Below are 20,969 nucleotides of genomic sequence, written 5' to 3' on the forward strand. Positions count from 1 at the left end.
CATACCCCAAGGCTTTTAGACAACTTTTATTCAGCACACCTATGATGTAGAGGTTATACAGAATAGTGTTCTCAATGCAATTCCAAAGTGGCCACCAACAGTGTTTTTATTTTCATATTTAAGAACATGTATGAAGAGCTCTGCAAACCATTCATACTCAGTTGCCTTTAAGGCCTGAGAAACACTGTTATGGAGGTTAACAATTCATATTACAGAGTCAAGGGCTAGGGCGTAGCTGGGAGATGATTCCAGGGAAAACTTTAAGAAGTACATTTGTTTTCTGTTTCACAAAGATATCATTGTGTAGCTGTTGCAGTGCTTGACACTCATCTATTTTAATAACTGAATGTTCTGTAGCGCTGAATACAAGAAAACGTTAATAGTCAGTCTCATATCCTTTATGTCCCCCATCTCTTCGTCTAGGTAAAAAGCTAAACAAAAATATAAAATGCATACTGTATATATAAGCTGTTTACCTGATAAAGTATTTGAATTTCTCTTTTAGAAATATGTACAAGGCTTTGCAAGAGGCAGATACTAAGTCAAAATCAGGTACTGATTATAAAGAAGCTACCCACCCTGTCTAGCAGACAAAATACTATTTTTTGTTTGAAAAAATGCATTTTCACCAATATTTATTCTTGCCGGTCCCCATGAAGTGGTAATAAACAAACTGTCACTCAAACTCTTTATGACACTTTTCTGTTACTGGCATATTTCTGAAGTTATAATTAGACATCATTTATAGGAGTCTATTGAGATTGATTAGGGGTGGTAAAGACACCTCATTCACTTCCATTGCAGCAAATTTTTTATGGTAATCAGTTAATCAATGAAGTGAATAGTCATCTTTAGTATAAAAAAGGTATGGTAGTCAAAGCATTGATCACCATCATGTAAAAAGCTGTTCAACCTTTATTAAATATTTTTCATAAAAGTAGCAATCAGATTTGAAAAAGCAGAGAACAAAGAGTTGTCAATCTGTAGTTCGATCTTGACTTTAAAAATGGAGCCCAAATGTTTAATGAATGTTTACCTTTAAAGTAACTAATTTTAGCAGCCTTAGAAGTTTAGAATTAAACTGTAAAAGATTTGAAAAAGTTTCATGTAAGTGAAATCTTGTGAAACACTTCAAACATAAAAATTGATGCCCAATTTAGGCAGATAGGCAATAACTGTCTGCTGGGTTTATTAGGGCTAAGAGCAATATGCATAAGGCAACTCAACCATTTACATGCAGGTAGTCCCTGGGTTACATACGACATAGGAACTGTAGGTTTGTTCTTAAGTTGAATTTGTATGTAATTAGAAACATGTACATTATTTTAATAAGTGCAATTAGGACAGATGTTTGCCTCAACATAATATTAGGCAGCAAAAAAACCCAAAAAACTGTATGGAGCGTAGACATTAGACATTTATTAACTTCTGGAGCAAGCTATGCTTTGATATGCAAAATGAAACTAATGCAGAGTTTGTCTTGGTCATTAAATAGTTACAGGAGTTTAAGAACAGCAAAATAATTCTGCAAGTCATGGGAACCGCCCCTCCCTTCATCAAGCTTCTATCCTGCACACAAACAAGAAGGGAAGCCCCGTTCATATCTAGGAGTTGTCCGTATGTCGGATGTCCTTAACTCAGGGAATACCTGTATAATTATTCTTTATATATCTTCAGTAAATTGAATTTAAATTGAATGCAATGGGCTAATGCACTTTGCAGATCTTCATCACTCTCTAAATTACTCTTACATAAATTTAATTAAGGTAAAACATAGGATGTGATTGTCCAACTTGTAAAAGTTTACTGGTAAAAAGGCAAGTTTGGAAGCTATTAAAGTTCATTGGAAAACCTGGGTGATTCAGCGAACCTGGATTGGATTTCCTTAAAGTCATTAGCTATTTGATATCCATTTCAAAATTTCCAAAATGTACCAAATTCAATGTATCAGTAAACTTTTGTTATTAAATAAACCTTTAATCATATAATCTCTATTTCTAAACTCTAATGTGATAAGCCCAGCAGATTTCTTTGTGATTTTATATATACACATCTTCTGAATTCAGCTTAATATATGTATATGATGCAGCCTCACAACCTACCCTTACGTACATTAAACCATGAACCAGCTTCCCAGAAAGGGAATATTTAGGGCTTTGGGTGACATTTCTACATATATGAAATTATATTTAACATGTATTCGGTGTATAAGACGCACCCACTTTTCCCCCCCAGTTTTGGGGAAGAAAAAGTGCGTCTTATAGTCCGAAAAATATGGTAATTAGAAACATGTACATTATTTTATTAAGTGCAATTAGGACAGATGTTTGCCTCAACATAATATTAGGCAGCAAAAAAACCCAAAAAACTGTATGGAGCCTAGACATTTATTAACTTCTGGAGCAAGCTATGCTTTGATATGCAAAATGAAACTAATGCAGAGTTTGTCTTAGTCATTAAATAGTTACAGGAGTTTAAGAACAGCAAAATAATTCTGCAAGTCATGGGAACCGCCCCTCCCTTCATCAAGCCTCTATCCTGCACACGAACGAGAAGGGAAGCCCCGTTCATATCTAGGAGTCGTCCATATGTCAGATGTCCTTAACTCAGGGAATACCTGTATAATTATTGTTTATATATCTTCAGTAAATTGAATTTAAATTGAATGCAATGGGCTAATGCACTTTGCAGATCTTCATCACTCTCTAAATTACTCTTACATAATTTTAATTAAGGTAAAACATAGGATGTGATTGTCCAACTTGTAAAAGTTTACTGGTAAAAAGGCAAGTTTGGAAGTGACAGGTAAGTGAGATGCAGAAAATGGATAGAGGGTCATGAAGCCTGAGAAAAAATAAAGCCTGCTAACCAAGATGTGCGAAAATTCCTTAGACCCTGATGAATGTCCACCTCCCAATTCAATTAAGTGGTTACTGAAAAGGGTGAGATGTATATGCTAAGTGTATTTTGTAGTGTCCTCCTCATACACAGTACTGTATGGGACATACACCTGACTACGCTATTCCATGTGCTGTGTAGTGTAATAAATGATCCACGTTACTGTACTTGAAATTATGTTCTTTATATTATACATTTCATACAGATAATAATCACTGTATTGACATATTGAGGCTGATTTATTAAAGTTCGGTAAACCTGGGTGATTCAGCAAACCTGGATTGGATTTCCTTAAAGTCATTAGCTAGTTGATATCCATTTCAAAATTTCCAAAATGTACCAAATTCAATGTATCAGTAAACTGTTGTTATTAAATAAACCTTAAATCATATAATCTCTATGTCTAAACTCTAAGCCCAGTTTAGAGTTTAGACTCTAATGTGATAAGCCCAGCAGATTTCTTTGTGATTTTATATATTCACATTTTCTGAATTCAGCTTCATAATTGTATATGATGCAGCCTCTCAACCTACCCTTACGTACATTAAACCATGAACCAGCTTCCCAGAAAGGGAATATTTAGGGCTTTGGGTGACATTTCTACATATATGAGATTTATGGAGTTAATACATGTGAAGCATTCGCCCACTGCTAGATTAATTTAACATGGAACTTTAGTTTAAGATATAAAAATATGAGGTTATAGTGCTCTTTTCAACCAGTAAACCATAAATCTAAAGGGTAATGGTCCTTAAAATCTATGGCACTTAGAGGTTTAACATGGCTCATCCAAGCATATGCATCATTTAGAAAGGTACATTTATAGACAGTGGTGCAAATTTGTGAAGAAACATTTTGCTGAAGAAAATATCATCTATATTAAATGACTCTTATTAGCATGTAGTTAAAACAATTACCACATTGCTGTAAAAATACTTTACAAATCCATCTGGTCTGATATCAAACACATGTTCCAGGACTATTAATTTCTGTCATCACATGTACAGCCTGTGTATATACATCTGTTTCTTCACAATGAGCTTCTCACTGAAATGTTAGCAATGAATTTCAATTCCTGAAATCTGTTTCTGTTATTTGGCAAATACAGCTGTGTATTAGTTGTTCAGATGTTCCCTTCCTTCAGTCTATGTCTAGTGTAGTTTTACATGATACTTTGTCAAGTGTGGCTGTTGTATTTCTTGTAAGGATGTAAGAAAATAAAATATACCAGCGTCAACAATAACAGCTTTAGTAACTATAGAATAGACACATTATCCAATGATAACCGGCCAATGTAGGTTTAGGCAGTAAGTGACGTCATCCTTCTTTCTATTACTTATTGACACTAAATGGACATTTAATCATATTGATTGGGAGCACAATATAATATACTCTAAAGTGAACCTGAAGTTTGGATGGCAGCTCCAGCAGGGAGAATTGAATGTCCAGAGAGATGTCATATAAGCAAGCACCACATCCCTAAACTGAATAGTGATCACAGCATCTTTTAACTGGGACTTTATTGGTACCATGTTATATAATACTACAACTACAAAAAAAGTAACAAAGGCTTTATACAACAACATAAAATTCTCACAAAAACAGCAATGTACTAATATCCAGAAATATATTTGTTATGTTATTATTTTTGGTCACATTATAGTATCACTGTGGTCATATTCTACATGCAATATATGGTTAATTCTTTCCTTCTTAAGTTTGGCTTCTTTCCTGGTAAGTCCTGCACATAGTTCTGAAAGAGGGGTGATTGACAGTTACTATTATTATTATTATAAATAAACAGGATTTATATAGTGCCAACATAGTACGCAGCGCTGTACATTAAATAGGGGTTGCAAATGTCAGGCGAATACAGAATGACACAGGAAGAGAGGACTCTGCCCTGAAGAGCTTACAATCTCTGTGATTACACAGAAAGGAGGAGAACAAGTTCAGAGGGCTAGGCATTGCTGCCAATTTGGAAAAACAGAAAATGACCGAAGATTTCTCAGCAATGGGACATAAAGTAAAGGTATGAAGGTAATCCAGTTTTGGAAGGGAAAATGCAAATCCCTTTACATCTATAGTCATCTTTACATCAGGTGCACTTTTAAGCACTATTTATGTGGGGTTATTTTCTACTCAGTCTGTTGCTTATCAATGCCTCCACCCTTCATCCGTAAAGGCTGCCGCAAGTATACTAAACCAATCAGAGAGCCCCATCCACCAATAAATGTGCAGACATTGGAATGTTGCATGGAGGTGAATGTGTAAAAGCTTTAATTTGTTATCAGTATTGAGGTTTATCCACGCACAAGGTGTCCCACTTTATTAAAAAAAAATCTACTTTTAAGAAGGAATAATCAAAAGTACTTTTGTTACTATTGTCATCAAGTCATAGAATTTTTTCTCATAAACTGTTTTTTGGAATAAATCTGCCTCTCACAAATACACACATTTACCAGGTTAACACAAGTACCAAAAAGTCCCAAGGCTCAGTTCAGTATGTGGTATTGCCACCTATATACCTGTCCAGATCATCCTTTGCCACAACAACAGCCTTGAAGAGCTTTAATAAATCAGGGCCATTGCTGTTTTATAATATATTTTCAAGTGACTTTATTGGTAGAAGATAACATTGCAGAAGAGCTCATGTGAATAGGCATGTTACAGGAATAGTTTATTTGCAATGTACGCCTACAACTAAGTTGTTGTATTATAGAACAATTCTGCCAAGAGTGTACAGTGCCAATATTAAATATGGAATGCGGTTTGATAGAAATATGTGGTTGATCAAACAGTTTTTTTCTTTTATTTAGCAATCTTATGGCAACCCTTCATCAATCAAATAAAAAATTAGGAAAGGTTTGATCTTCAGTTCTCAGAGAGCTATGTATGAACAATATTATTGTGTGGCTCAGGACTGACAAATACAGAGCACTGGTATGACTATAAACAATAGAGAACAAGACTTTTTGCCTTGTCTTTGCTTTGAGATCATTCATCATCATCATTGAGCTCAACCCTGCTGGTGTAACAAACCCTAAAGGCTGAACTCTGCCAAAATACAGATCACAAGGAAATGTATGTATTAAGATAAGTGCCAGCACTCACCCTGACCAGTTTTGTACATTACCTTGTATATAGCCAGGGGCTTTTGGAATTAATGGGAAACATTTATGGTGGTCACCCCCACATAGCATATTTTAGAATAATGAGTACAAATACTAACCTTATTTCTTGCACCTGCAGACTTCCTTCTCTCTCTATTTAACCAATCCTCTAAAAACTGTTTCACTGTGGTACCAAGTTATACAATAAAAGGGTTACAAGTTAGGCTGCTGAGGAAGTGAGAAATAAAGTACCTGAATACAGACTAGGTTTTACTAATTATTTGGACTATTTGTACATTGTATTGCTCTTTGCTCCTATGTCTATTGTCACAGGAGCCAGCATATCTTCAAAAAAATCCAGTGGTATTAGCATGGCGGTTTCTGGAATTGTTGCCATGGTTATGCCTTTTTATATAACATGTTGATATGAAAAAAGGAAAAAACTGCATGCAATGTTCTGTACCCTAAATTTTAATAGGTAGTGTGCAGACTCAGGTAATTTCAATGTTTGTATATGGGATAACGTCTATCTACAGATATCTATCTATCTATTTATCCTACTGATTGTTAGGGTTCTATTTATAAAGCAGTGAATTTGACATTCCCTGGTGGAGAATCCAGGCCCCATGTGTTTTAATGCTAATAATGGGAATGTTTTAGGGAATGTCAGGTTCCCTGCTTTATAAACAGAGTCCCTAGTGTTTTCATTACTTTAATATTGCCTAGGGTTGTAAGCTCTATGGTTTTCTATAAACCTGTGCAAACCACATTCGTGTTTGGCAGAAAGGTAAAACATTTCAAAAACACAAACTGACTTTTGCAATCACAGTTCAGTGGAATGTCATTGCCACAATTCCGCCCGTTCCAAAAGTGAAACCAGCTGCTGAATCCCAACATAGACTGAGTTCATAGTAATCATGTGTAAACTACAAATACATTGTCCTCTTTTCTAACACTTATTCTACTTTGTTTACCATTACAGGTATGTACAAACTATTTACTTACATGATTTTCTGACCATGCATAAAATGCTTGATTCTCTTTCATGTGACAGTTTATTTAAACCCTCCTGCTATACGATAACTTAATGTTCCCAAATCAAGTGGTTTCAGAATAGATTTGGAACAGAAATCTACAACCTGAATTGTATTGGTACCCTTTGCAATCAGCAGCTAAGGAAGAAGCCTTCCCCCAAAACTTTAATGCCCAACCGCACAACCAGTGTAGAAGCCAGCACTCAGCAATCACTTCCAAAGTCACCTTTACCGAGAGCCCTTATGGGCACACTTGCAGCATAACAGACAACATGTTATACAGTTATATATAACAAATAAACTCACTGCCCGCTTTATTAGGTTTAGCCATTTAAATTTTTGCAAAATGCTAATGCAAATATATAATGGCAGTAACTTAATAGATTTAGACATGTAGTCATTGTCAGCACAACCTTCTGAAGTTCAAACTGAGCAGCAGAATGGGGAAGAAAAATGACTTTATTCGCTTTGAACATGGCATGATTTTTGGTGCCAAGGAGGCTGGTTTGGGCATTTCAGAAACTGCTCATCATCTGGGATGGGTTCATGCACAATCATCTTTATGTTTTACAGAGAATGGTCCAAAATAGGGAAAATATGCAGTGAGTGGCAGTTCTCTGGGAAAACATGTCTTGTTAATGCTAGAGGTCGGACTGGTTTGAGCTGATCGAAAAGCAAGGGTAACTCAAATATCTACTCTTGGTAGAACAGCATCTCTGAATGCACAACACCTCAAACCTTGAAGCAAATTAAATACTGGGCTACAGCAACAAGAAATCACACTAGGTGCCACTCCTGAGACTACAAACTGCACATACTCATACTCACACAAATTTAGACAAATGAACATTAGAAAAAATGTTACCTGCTTTCATCAAGTCCTGATTTTCCTGTAGCATTTAGATAGCAGAGTCAGATTTTGGCATCAAAAATGTGAAAGCATGGATCAATCCTGCTTGTATCAATAGCTCAATCTAGTAGTGGTGGTGTAATTGTGTGGGAGAATGTTCTTATTATGGCTACTTCGAGCAGGATAATGCACCAGGCCACAAAGCTCAAATCATCTTAAACTGACTTCTCGAACATGACATTGAGCTCACTGTACTCCAATAGTCTCCACAGTCACCAGATCTCAGTCCAATAGAGCAACTTTGAAATGTGTTAGAATGAGAGCTTTAAGTGGATGTGCATCCAACAAAACTGGATCAATCCAATCAATATGGGTAGAAATCCCAGGGGAATGTTTTCAGCACCGTGTTGAATATATTCAAAGAAGAATTTTTGCAGCTCTTAGGGCAAAAGGAGGTTCAACTTGGTATTACCATGGGGTACCTAATAAAATTGGTGGTGAGTGTAAATGTCAACACAATGTTATAAAGCATGTATATATAAATCACAGGAAAGGGATCTCAAGATTACTATAACACTGCTATACTCAGTCTTATCTCAAATACAGCCTGATAAGCCACCTGTAGCCTAACCTGGAACCCTGAATTTCACCCTAAACCCATGCTAACCACACACTGAAACTTCTTTCTGCCGAAGAAGCCTGTCTGCACGCTTACACTTTTTCTAATTTGAATCCTACATTTCGGTAGGTGCGCAGTTTGGGTATGAGCTGAGGTCTACAGGGGAAGGTTTTAGGACTAATCTGTGTTAAGAAGGTGAAGGCTTTAAGGTTAATCCTAAAAATCTGAAGATGGAACTTGTCTCATGTCTAAAGGTGCAAAATATTAGGATTACAATGAGGTCTGAAGGTAGTGAAATCAAAGAAGCCTAAAACTGTTTGCACTTGGGCTAATCTGAAGCCTAAAAGTGTATGCATTGTGGCCATGATAAGTGATCATCCTGAAGTTGTATGGTCAGTTTACTTTCCAGTAAAGGTTAAAGATAAATATGAATATGCTTTGTTTATACAACATAGTAGTACTGCTAAAGGCAAATTAAAGTAAGGTAATATTAAAATAATGAGCAGTTATTAGCAGTAGAACTATGAGTACAAAAATAGTAAGATTATGACTTGCTATTTTCCCTGGCACCCTGGTTCTCTAGTGATTGTGAAAATTATACTAAATGTGGAAAGGTTCCTGACCTCTGTTGTAGAAAAAGGCAATAAAAGTAGTGCCACAAAACTCAGCACAGACTGATTTTGTTTTTGGCTTTGTAACAAAGACAATAAAATCACATATAACTCGAACAACATTGTTTGCCTAAACACATACAAAGAGCAGATGATAGTAAACATTGTTCAAATATGGTAATGATTGCTGATGATTGAAGGCGATTCGGGTAAGATCTAAATAGAATGTACAATGTGATCCTTTTTACAGGTTTTCTGGGCTATCCATATCTATTTTACCAAACAAAGCCCAATGGTTAGATCACTCAATAAACTTAAATAAACAAAAAAATGTAACCAATTTAGTTTCAGAATGTTACCAATAAACACAGTGCAATCATCTGCTTAGTCTTGTTGTAAGCTGACCACATACAAAATTACAATTCTTGACCTCTTTCTATTGCTGTTAGGCTGACCTATTGGCAATATTAATATCACTGGGAGATATGTATGTAAGTCAGAAACTTTAGAAGAACTTATCTGCATATCTGTTTTAAGTTAGTTACCAGTAAGTATTAACAATGATAAATATAAGAAAGAAAATTTGTAAGCAGGCAGGTTCATTATTGCAAGGACAAATGAAGGAACAATTCAGCAATTAAATAAACTGCTGCCTGTTCACAATCTTTTCTTCAATGAATACTATGCCGGATATCCTGGCATACGCCTGGCTGCCAAAAATGAATGAACTCTCTTGAGCATGTGTGGGAGTTACATCATTCTGGCCAGGCTGATCAAGATGGCTGATGACCTGAAGCCAAGAAGTTTCAGAGTCACAGGTACAAATAGATTCAGGGATTGGAATGCTGAGTGACAGAACCATCCATTATGGCAAAGGCTCCAGAACTGCATTACCTGCTAATCTGGGGTAAGTGAGAAAACTGGATAGCTTTTACCTCTCTTTCAAAGCCATTTGTTGCAATATTTTTTCTCTGCAATGGTAACACGTGCATTCATTTAGAATGGAACCTGAATGCACAAATAAAGTAGGTGCCAAGAAACCCATGCTGCAGGACAACAACATACGTTACCCATAAAACTAGGTTTCGGTCTGTTTTCTACTGCCAGTGAGTGTTAAAGTATCATAATATTCATAAAAAGCCATCTTTAATGTTTACCTGATTTTTTATCCTAAATAATATATCTGAATTATGTCCTTTGACTCTCATATAACAAATTCAAATATTTTTTCTTGTTTTTACCTCTGCCTAACTAGATTTCAAGAATTCTTTAAAAGTAAACCTTTTGTTCTTGTAATGTAAGAAAAAACTGCAGCATTATGATGCAGGCACAAGCGATCACTGGTCCACTGCCTCTGACATCTTACTTTTGGCCAGAAATAGTGATGGAATATTAGTGGGGTGCAAAAGTTGGAAGTAACAGCCCCTTTCTCCAAGCTAAAATTTGCTTGATGATGATTTGGGGTACATTGGTTGCTTGAAAAAAACAGAAAACACCTAATGGCACAACAAGTACAGTGCTGTTTAATACCAATATGGTAATGGAATTTTTATGTTAAGTAACAAACAAGACTTAATTGTAGTTGTGATTATATTACAATTATTTCTGATTTCATTGCTGTTGTCTAAAGATACCCCCTCTGCAGGGATAAACTTTCCTGGACTGTTCCTCCTTGAAATAAGTTTAATGAAAGTGTGAATACAAAAGTATGCAGTAGATCATCTTTCACTGCTGATAAAACAGAAGATACATGTTGTTGATATTGCAGGGAACCAATGAACCGTAGTTCATTTTTTTTAGGAAACATATCTGTCGAAAATAGGGCATGGAACAAAACCAAACAAAAAGAATTGGAAAATCCAGCTATGGAAGCAAAGAGCATTTTGAAATCATCATTGTTGGCAGGGAGTACTGGAATAAGTTACATAGTCTTATCTTATTCTTCAGTGATGCTTTCCAGGCATGCCTTACATGTGCAAGTGTGTCATTTGTAAGCGAATTGCTAAAAATGCATGTCTAGACATGCGGGATCCACATATATACGAACATACTGATAATTATGAAATGACAAGGAATTATGTACAATATCAATAAATAAAAAATTGGTTGAATAATAAATGTAGATGAATTTTAGTTTTTTGATATTGTGTTGCTGTTGCTAATAAGTTTAAGGGTTTTCTGCCTCTAAATCTGAACTTCAGGCAAACTTCTAAATACAATATGAAAATCCACACATTTAAACAGTTTTTTCTGCCAGGGGATTTGTAATTTCATCACTTTAGGCCTTGGACTATTACATCCATTTCAGTCTGCAGTCAAGTTAGCGACTTTTTAATAATGAATGTATAAAGTACTTTTAAGCCACCTATTAGCCCCCTTCCTGTGTACTAAAAATAAAAGTGCAACAGCTCTGGGATATGTTTATTTTTCTAGTGGTTGAACTTGATGGACTTATGTCTTTTTTCAACCACAATTAATTTCAAATGAAACAACTCAGATGCAGTTGAACTGCAGACTTTCAGCTTTAGTTCAGTGGATTGAACAAAAAGATTGCATAAAATGTGAGGAACTAACTTTTTTAACACAATCACTTCATTTCAGGGGCTCAAAAGTAATAAGACAATTGACTCAAAGGCTATTTCATGGGCTGGTGTGGGCAATTCCTTTGTAAGGTCATTATCCGTTAAGCAGATACAAGGCCTGGAGTTTATTTGAGGGGGGGGGTGCTTGTATGTGGAAGAGTTTGCTGTGAACAGACAACATGTGGTCAAAGGAGCTCTCCATGCAGATGAAACAAGCCATCCTTAAGCTGCAAAAACAGAAAAAACAAATCCAAGAAATTGCTACAATATTAGGAGTGGTAAAATCCACAGTTTGGTCCATCATGAGAAAGAAACAAAGCACTGGTGAACTCAGCATCGCCAAAAGACCTGGACATCCAGTGAAGACAACAGTGGTGGATGATCGCAGAATCCTTTCAATGGTGAAGAGAAACCCCTTCACAACAGCCAACCAAGTGAACAACGCTCTCCAGGAAGTAGGCGTATCGATATCCAAGTCTACCATAACGAGAAGACTGCATGAAAGTAAATACAGGGGGTGCACTGCAAGGTGCAAGCCACTCATAAGCCTCAAGAATAGAAGGGCTAGATTGGACTTCGCTCAAAAAAACATCTAAAGAAGCCAGCACAGTTCTGGAAAATCATTCTTTAGACAGATGAAACCAAGATCAACCTTTACCAGAATGATGGCAGGAAAAAAGTATGGGAAAGGCGTGGAACAGCTCATGATCCAAAGCATAGCACATCATCTGTAAAACATGGCGGAGGCAGTGTGATGGCTTGGGCGAGCATGGCTGCCAGTGGCACTGGGACACTAGTGTTTATCCATGATGTGACACAGAACAGAAGAAGCCAAATGAATTCTGAGGTGTTCAGAGACATACTGTCTGCTCAAATCCAGCTAAATGCAGTCACATTGATTGGGAGGCGTTTCATAATACAGATAGACAATGACCCAAAACATACAGCCAAAGCAACCCAGGAGTTTATTAAAGCAAAGAAGTGGAATATTCTTGAATGGCCAAGTCAGTCACCTGATCCGAACCCAGGTGAGCATGCATTTCACTTGTTGAAGACTAAACCTCGGACAGAAAGGACCACAAACAAACAGCAACTGAAAGCCGCTGCAGTAAAGGCCTGGCAGAGCCTTAAAAAGGAGGAAACCCAGCATCTGGTGATGTCCATGAGTTCAAGACTACAGGCTGTCATTGCCAGCAAAGGGTTTTCAACCAAGTATTAGAAATTAACATTTTATTTTCAGCTTTTTAATTTGTCCAATCCTTTAGCCCCTTGAATGAAGTGATTGTGTTAAAAAAAGGCTGAATGTATGCAATCATTTTGTTCAGTCCACTGAATTAAAGCTGAATGTCTGCAGTTAAACTGCATCTGAGTTGTTTCATTTAAAATTATTGTGGTAATTTACAGAACCAAAATTAGAAAAAAGTTGTCTCTGTCCAAATTTTTATAGACCTAACTACTAATAATTTAAAGTGGAAGTTTAGGCTGCTAATATTTTTCTTCCCTGGTTCCAACCACCCTCATCAAAATGCTAATAATTTCTTTAAAATCTATTCATTGTCATTACATACTTTATTTTAGACCCAGAGTCATCACCAATTTATCTCTGACTCATGCAAACTGTTCTAGGTAACATCCACATGTGGTACAAAACCTCCAAGATTAGGATGATACTGGAAGACCATCAGTAAGGAAATGAGGAGGGCTTTTTTGACTTGCTGCATATTTTAATGCACATTGTGTGTAGTTAAATCAGAGTGAAAAATTGTATTGCAGAGGAGGAGCTTGTGCAAACATGCAATACTGAAAGTATGCCTGGAGTTCAATAAAGAAAAACTTATAAAGATTTAAATGTATATTTCTTTTTAACATCATACTTACATTTATATATATTGGTAAAGGCAAATAATTGTGCTTTTTGATTTTTACAAAATGCAGACAAAAAAGCTCACTAGTATAGGATACTGTATGCAGGTATTACTCCGATACTCCTGGTTCTGCCTCAGGGTACTTCAGGGTGCTCTGCTTAGTAAAATCCTATAGTTGTCTGTGATGTGGTATTGAGGAAACCGTTAGATGTGATTATCTTGTCCAATGATTCTCAACTCCACACAGTAATGTCTCTCTCTAGTACAAAGCATGCACATACATGCTATAACATTCATGTAGCTATCAATATTTATGCCTATCACTATCCTTACAACAATCCTGTCTAATCTGGCTGCAAGGAATCTTAAGATCAAACTCAACGTAACTTAAATTCAATGCTTTAAAGGCATTCTCCCGAAAAGTGGTAACAGTTTCAAATATGACTTTACCAGTCTACTTTAAACATTATTTGAAAATTTACATGCTAACAACATGGACTTACCAATCCACCACATGTGCTGAAGGAAGCAAACGAACCATGATGGCGGAGAACAGTACCACTATAGTAACAGTTCCTGTCTGTATCTCCAGTATTTAGCGACTCTTTCTTCTCCCTCTTTCTTTCCTCAACTACAAAACCTGGGGACAAAAAGCGATTATCCCTTTTCAGTAGTAAATACAAGTCCCTCCCGAAGGCAGAGATCTTTATTTTCAATTTTCCACTACCATCCACTGATTGTTGTGAAGAACTAGTCGGCTTGTACTGAGGAGGATCTGAATGTGAAGATGGCATACTTGGAGGAGATGTATTTATAGTATTTCTTCCAGAAAACCAAGGAAATGGAGAAAAGTGATAAAACTCGTGAGAATCATGTTCATAATATTGTTCTTCTTCTTGATTCATTGGGTGATGTTGGAAGGTTGGAGAAGATGAGGAAGATACAGATCGCACCTCTCTTGAGCTGACAGCCTGGTTATTTGGTAGAGAAGTATCTTCAATACTGTGGTTTCTGTAAGATTCAGCAACGTCCAGTACAACAACATTTTTTCTTTCTTGTCGTACTTGTCTTAATTCTTGAGAACCCCAGACTGTTGGAAATACCACCTCTGATTCTTCATCCCATTGGAATGGCAAGACCAGACCTCAAATAAAAAAAGGACAACATGTCATTTAAAAGATAATGTGCATATTCAGATAAAGATAAAACAAGATAAAAAGGGAGTCAACAGAAATAAAAAATATATATGGCCATAATGGCTGCCTAAACCTGTTAATAAAGTTTTTCCACTGTTCTGCTACCCACAACAACATTATATATACTGTATAACTATTTGTGTTAGAGTCTTAGAACAAAGTGGCCCAATGCTCAAACACAGAAAACTTGCTATGTTCGAGGTAATATATAAAAAATGCTCATTATGCCTAAACAATTCCTCCTGGAAAAGACCAGTGCACTCCCTGACATGTGAGTGTTCCTAGATATTCTTTTGCCTTGAACCTGATAATTGTGTAACTGCAGTATGTGATTATCTAAAGTGCTGGTGCCTCTGATTGCTAGTCTCACAAGATTTAGTGATGTCACTGCACCTGGTTCTTGCTGGTGAGGAAATTGTATCTGAAGTCCTACAGTGCAAACATATCTCTGATTCTGCTTCATTCCTTCTGTACCTTTGTAATCCCTTCAGCTTCCTTGCTGCTTTTTGATCATAACCCTGATAGTCATCAAATCATTAGCTATTAAGGAAACAGTTTTTACATGTGAGGAAGCAAAGCCCTGCTCCTTCAACAAGATGTTCATTTTACACAGAGACACAGTATAGGACAAGGCATGAAAAGTAATTAATGGGAAAACGAAGAGCAACCTACAGCCAATGCTAGTGACTAGTCCTTTGCCACTTGCCTTATCTTATCTTATGTCTTATTTAAGTACAAGTTATTTTTAATTTGTGTTTATAGGTCCTATTCCATAAATTAGTAATAAAGAAACAAATGCCTTAGGAAGCAAAAACCAATAGTGATTTAACAGAAATCATATCACAAGTAATCGGACAACCGTAAACCTAAAACTACATGAATATTAAGTGTTATTACATTTTATAACATCATCATTGTGCTTTTAATTCCCTTGCTCAAAAAGTCTTTTCATTCTTGTATGGTATATTTTAAAAGTTGCTAGTACACAATATGGTCTTATCAGAAATCCAGCTGAATCTAACATAATGTTTAAAATAGGTACCCAGAAAAGACCATTCAAAGTATGTTCCTCATACTCTTCAATTTCATGTGAGAAAGAGGACATACTTTAAAGTTAAGCAGTGAAAGCTGATCAATAAAATGCAACAGAGAAAATATACAAACTTGTCATCAACTGTTATATATACACATGGTGCAAGCTCCCATTGTATTATGAATTGACAGCCATATGTAGCAAACTTGATAATTACGTAAGTTTTTTTTTCCTTCCTCATGTTTTTTAGAAAATCAGTTAACATAGGCATTTTCCATAATGTACTTTTTTATGTACTCTGATTTTTAGTATTTTAAATGTATGTTGTTTTTAAAGCATTAAGAAATAACACACCTCATATACCTCATACCACTAGAATTTCACAAACCACAAATTCTTCCTTTTTTGGGTTTCCTTACTCATATATAATGACATGATAGACACATTTATTTCAAAAACCTAAATTTAAATATGAAAATGGTTTCAATGTTGTCCAATATTTAAGCCAGTAGTTTTATTTTGATTGTCTAGGGTTGTTCTAATCCAACCATCAGACAACTAGGTAGCATCACGTTTGAGTGTTTATTATTAATACTCATAATAATAATAAAAAAATAATAATTATTTTTAATTTTTGGTAACAAATAAATAAACTAAAATGAATAAGTAGTGTTTACAGGATAACAACTTGTCTTAACATAAGTGGTTGTGAAATGGACATGTTTCCTAAGAGCATGGGTAACCTGCATTTTAACAGATGTTCTTTCTTCTCCAAGCTGACCATGATTGTTAATATGCACCTGAAAATACATGCCACGTACAAATTCGATTTGTATTATATAACCATATGGTTTTAGCACAAAACCAAAATAAAGTGACCTTGCTTGTCATGGTTCCTTTTGTGAACATATACATAGAAAAATCTTGCCCCACTTTCTGCCAAGTACTGGCAGTGAGTGTAGCAGGATGAAGAAAAATGAAATCATCAGGTCACGCTTGCAATCAAATTGGCCACAATAATGATCGTGGAATTACATAAATCAAAATGTTGTCATGATATTTGACACTAATAGTATCTTTGACTTGGGTTCTATACTACTCTTAATCAGGTCGATGTAAATTTATATCAACACATGGCTAGCTGAAGGACGATTGAGCCTCTGTTCATTGTGAATAGCACTATGGTATTCCCTTTAGTCTTATGTCCATTCAAACCAGTCCATGACTTCTGATTATATTGCACTACTGGCGATTAGATAGTTGAGCTGAAAACCTACAAGGAAACTTTATCCTTTAAACTACATTTGTGATTGGTTACTAGAAAAACAATATACCAATAAACTATCAATAAACCATTAACTTACATTTTAGGATCACAGCCATTTAATTGGACAGTAAACCATCAATGAACATATTGTTTTTAAAACATAGATGGAGCTATGCATTATTACAAGTGTTTTAATCTATCATATAGAAATTCAGTGCTTTATTTAAAATACAGGACTTGTGTTTGACCTTGCAAATTCAAAGTGGTTTCTTTAAAGCTAGTCCTTGGAAGGTGAGCTAGATTTGTAATTGTGATCAGCTACATTGCCAGTGTGTTTAAAGTCACCTAACGTTTGCAAATATACAGTACATTGGCAAAGCCATGGCTCTTTAATACATAATGTTCTGCACAATAGTGGTATGCAGTGACCGCAATTTAAAATGCCTGTATACATTATATGAAAAGATTGCTCATTTTGCCCATATTTGTCAATAACTGGCATATCAATGGTCTGCCAATGACTTTTCAGACATTTATAATTTGTGTGATGTCTATATACATTATTTGAAAAGATTGCTCATTTTTGTCAATAACTGGCATATCTATGGTCTGCCAATGACTTTCCTGACTGATGGCCATACACTCAAAATGATAAAACATTCTCCACCCTTTGATGGATGCATCTATATTTCTATAGAGCTCTCTAATGGCTTATTCTAATGTCCCTATATAAAGTAGAACAGCACCTTTCTATTACAGTTGCAATGGATGGCATTATGTGATACTAATTTGCCTGTCCCAATTGCCAAGAGAAGTCTCCACCAGGCAGGTCAACAAGAACATGGTCAGGATTGCTGCTCCTCTTCTGAGACTGAAAGCTATAGACTCTATGGACCTGATTTTTTTAAGTGTGATGTGATATGGAACCTGTACACCTGACTAGATATATTTGTATGCTTTGCACACTTTAGTAAATTAAACCTTTTTTAGCTACCCACATGTCTTACAATCTCTCTGTTCAGCAGGAGGGCAGACTACACCTCCTGATTTACAGAAGCCTCTAGAGGGTGAATGGAAAAGTCTAAAAAACAACAATGAATGAATGCTCTGCGGGTATATACAATGTTTTGTATAAAAAAAAAAACTACTGCAAAAAAAGTAATATCCAGAAGCAACCAATCAAAATTCAATCAGTTCTATATGGTTTCTAGAGGTTTTTGCACTTTACACGATATTCACATGAAATATTTCCTCAACAGTTTGATCACACTTAGCAAAATAGTCTACTACTACTTGCAGGTAGATAGGTATAACTTAATATTTTGTGATCCCTCACTTTAAAATGTGACACCTTTAAGACATTTTTATCAAATCAGCAGGAGTTTCATTCATTATTTCATTGAAAAAATACTCATTCTGTCAAAGCAAGCTGACCTGTGTGTCATTTGCCTTCAGCAAAAACCCTGTATGATCATGCCTATCAGAAAATCTGAACTTTCACAGCATTTCATTTATTGTGATAACAGCTAAATGATAAATTCTACAACTAGTTTAGAGAACTTGGCAACATTTACATTACTTGTTTAGAATTTGCAGAATGCAACATATAGACAGTATGCAATCAAAAACAATAAATAAATTCAAACCCTAGAGTAATAAATCTTTTAAGACTAGCAAGGAATTTAGCAGAGTTCTGAGAATGTTTGTGTTAGGTACACTTGACCCTGACACATATCTGTTTCAACATCAAACAGTTCCTACCCTGGAAGTCACAGTGATGTTGCCTGCACAAAAGCTACTTTTACTACTTAAAAGACACACAAGATGCAAACATAAAAAGAAATAAAGATGATCTGTAGCAAATACTGATCCCATTCCAGGCTCAGCACCTTCAGTTGTCTATGTGACTTGCACTAGACAAGAGTACATACACCAAATTGAAGCTTTGAACCTACCTGTGCTGATCTTACATGACAGGATACACAGAAACAGATAGACAAGGCAGCAGTTGCAGTGCAGTCCCATCCCTTTTCCTTGCCCCATCCACTTAATGGTCTAAACACATGGAGCAGACGTTGAAAATGCCTTAAATCTGCCAATGTGTGTTGCTTGCTTTCCCTAGTTTTTTTCCAGCAAAGTTAGTGAATCACTGCCCAGGGAACAACTTTGCTTTTTTTTTTCCACCGTCGCCTGTGTGGATTTATTGAAGGGGGGCAAAAAAGGGAAAATGATGACTTTGGGATCAAATATTCCTTCAGCACTGAAAGACTGATTTTTGTAGTGTTATTGGTGCAAATAAGATCCCTTTATAAGTACAATCAAGCATGAGCTTGTTACTAAAAGGAGCCCACTGGATTGGGAGGCAGATGAAAGTAAAAGAGTTTCTGTGCAGGAAGGGAGAAATATAAAGCAGCTGCAAAGCAGACAAAAGAGGGAAAGAGATCAGATCTCCCTTGCACTCACACACATGCACATGCTGTTCTGAATACTGCACACATTATCTCTGCCTCACACAGCTATAAGAGCAGCAGGAGGGGAGGAGAAGTAGTAGGGAGAGAGCTGGGACTAACTAGGTGGCTATACAAGCTCAGACATTCACAGAGGAGGGGGATCTCCTTTTCCAAAGAAAGCCCATTGGTTGTGTGAAAGAATGATTTGCATAACCTGCACATGAAATACAAGCAGGTAGGAGAAAAGCGAAATGCATGATGTATGTAACTCTGCAAGTCTACCACCCAATAGCCAAATAAATGGTACAATAATGGCCCCATCTGAAATACTACATCACATTGAGATGTCTTTAAATTCTTGTTCATATTAGGCTTGTCGCATCACATCTAGAAATGAGTGCAAAAAATCTGGTATAATACACAAGTGATCAAGAAATTTTCAGGAATTATGTTTTTTTAAAATTTTTGTATGTGTATAGCACCATCATAACACAAAGTGTCCACCCAATCTAATGTCCCTACCATAGTCATATGCCATTAATATGGTCTAAGACCAGTTTTGAAGGGAAGCCAATTAACCTAACTGCATGTTTTTTGGGTCGAGGGAGGAAAGTGGAGTGCCCGGAGGAAATCTACACAAATACGGGGAGAACTTACAAATTCTATGCAGATAGTGTCCTGTCTAAGATTCGAACCTGGGACATGGAGCTGAAAAGACAATAGTGCTGGCCATTGAGCTAACCATGCTGCCCAGTAGGTTGCAATAATAAATTAAAAACCACCATGAACACTGCCGGTCCAGTGCTTTAAGCACCGTGGCCAGGAATCCCAGGAAAGGGGGAAGGGGGGTTGAGTTCCCCTTTTTTCTCAGAAGGTTTACCACCCTATTACTTATTTTTTGGCACTGAGTGTGATCCACGTGTTATAGAGAGTGGTCTAATGATGAAAATATTGGTCCTTTCTTGACCATATGACAACCAATCACAGTCATATCTCCACTTACAACCTTAAGCCTTATGGTGGAACCCATTTTAAGGCAGCTTGTGAAAACAACTTTGATATTAAGAGGTGTGGGTCCCGAAAAAAAAAACAAGCCCAACTTGATGCTGAGGGTGCAGTACATCAGAACTGTTTTACACAGCAATTTTGAAGAAATTAATTAGAAAACCAGTTGACCTGGTAACTACAAATGTTTACATTCTCCTAAATATATGAATGAAGACTTGACAGAAATGCAGAGAATCGAACATTTCATAAACCATGATTGCCTGGATAAACACATGATAGGTCGTTTTATAAAAATGTTATAGATCTGCATTGAACTATGTAGCCAAAATCAAAACTGATAAATCAGCAACTTTCTAGATGTTATTTTCAAACTGTTCATAATATAGAAAAGTTATAAAATGTACTAATTCACAAGTGGTCAATTGATAAAGCAGTGAATCTTA

The 20,969-nt window shown here is 36.1% G+C and overlaps 1 protein-coding gene across 1 annotated transcript in view; it reads right to left on the minus strand.

Moving 5' to 3' along the window:
- ADAMTS19 (ADAM metallopeptidase with thrombospondin type 1 motif 19) overlaps window positions 1-19,111 on the minus strand; it is a 114,993-nt gene extending 95,882 nt beyond the window's left edge. Inside the window, exons 1-2 of the mRNA XM_072413949.1 lie at window positions 19,024-19,111; window positions 14,076-14,716 (exon numbers count right to left, since the gene is read on the minus strand). Of these exons, the coding sequence (XP_072270050.1) occupies window positions 14,076-14,716; window positions 19,024-19,111 (729 nt within the window). The remainder of the gene's footprint in view (window positions 1-14,075; window positions 14,717-19,023) is intronic.
- Between the last annotated feature and the right edge of the window lie 1,858 nt (window positions 19,112-20,969).

Source organism: Pyxicephalus adspersus, chromosome 6 (genome assembly GCF_032062135.1).
Source record: "Pyxicephalus adspersus chromosome 6, UCB_Pads_2.0, whole genome shotgun sequence".
Lineage (NCBI taxonomy): Eukaryota > Metazoa > Chordata > Amphibia > Anura > Pyxicephalidae > Pyxicephalus > Pyxicephalus adspersus.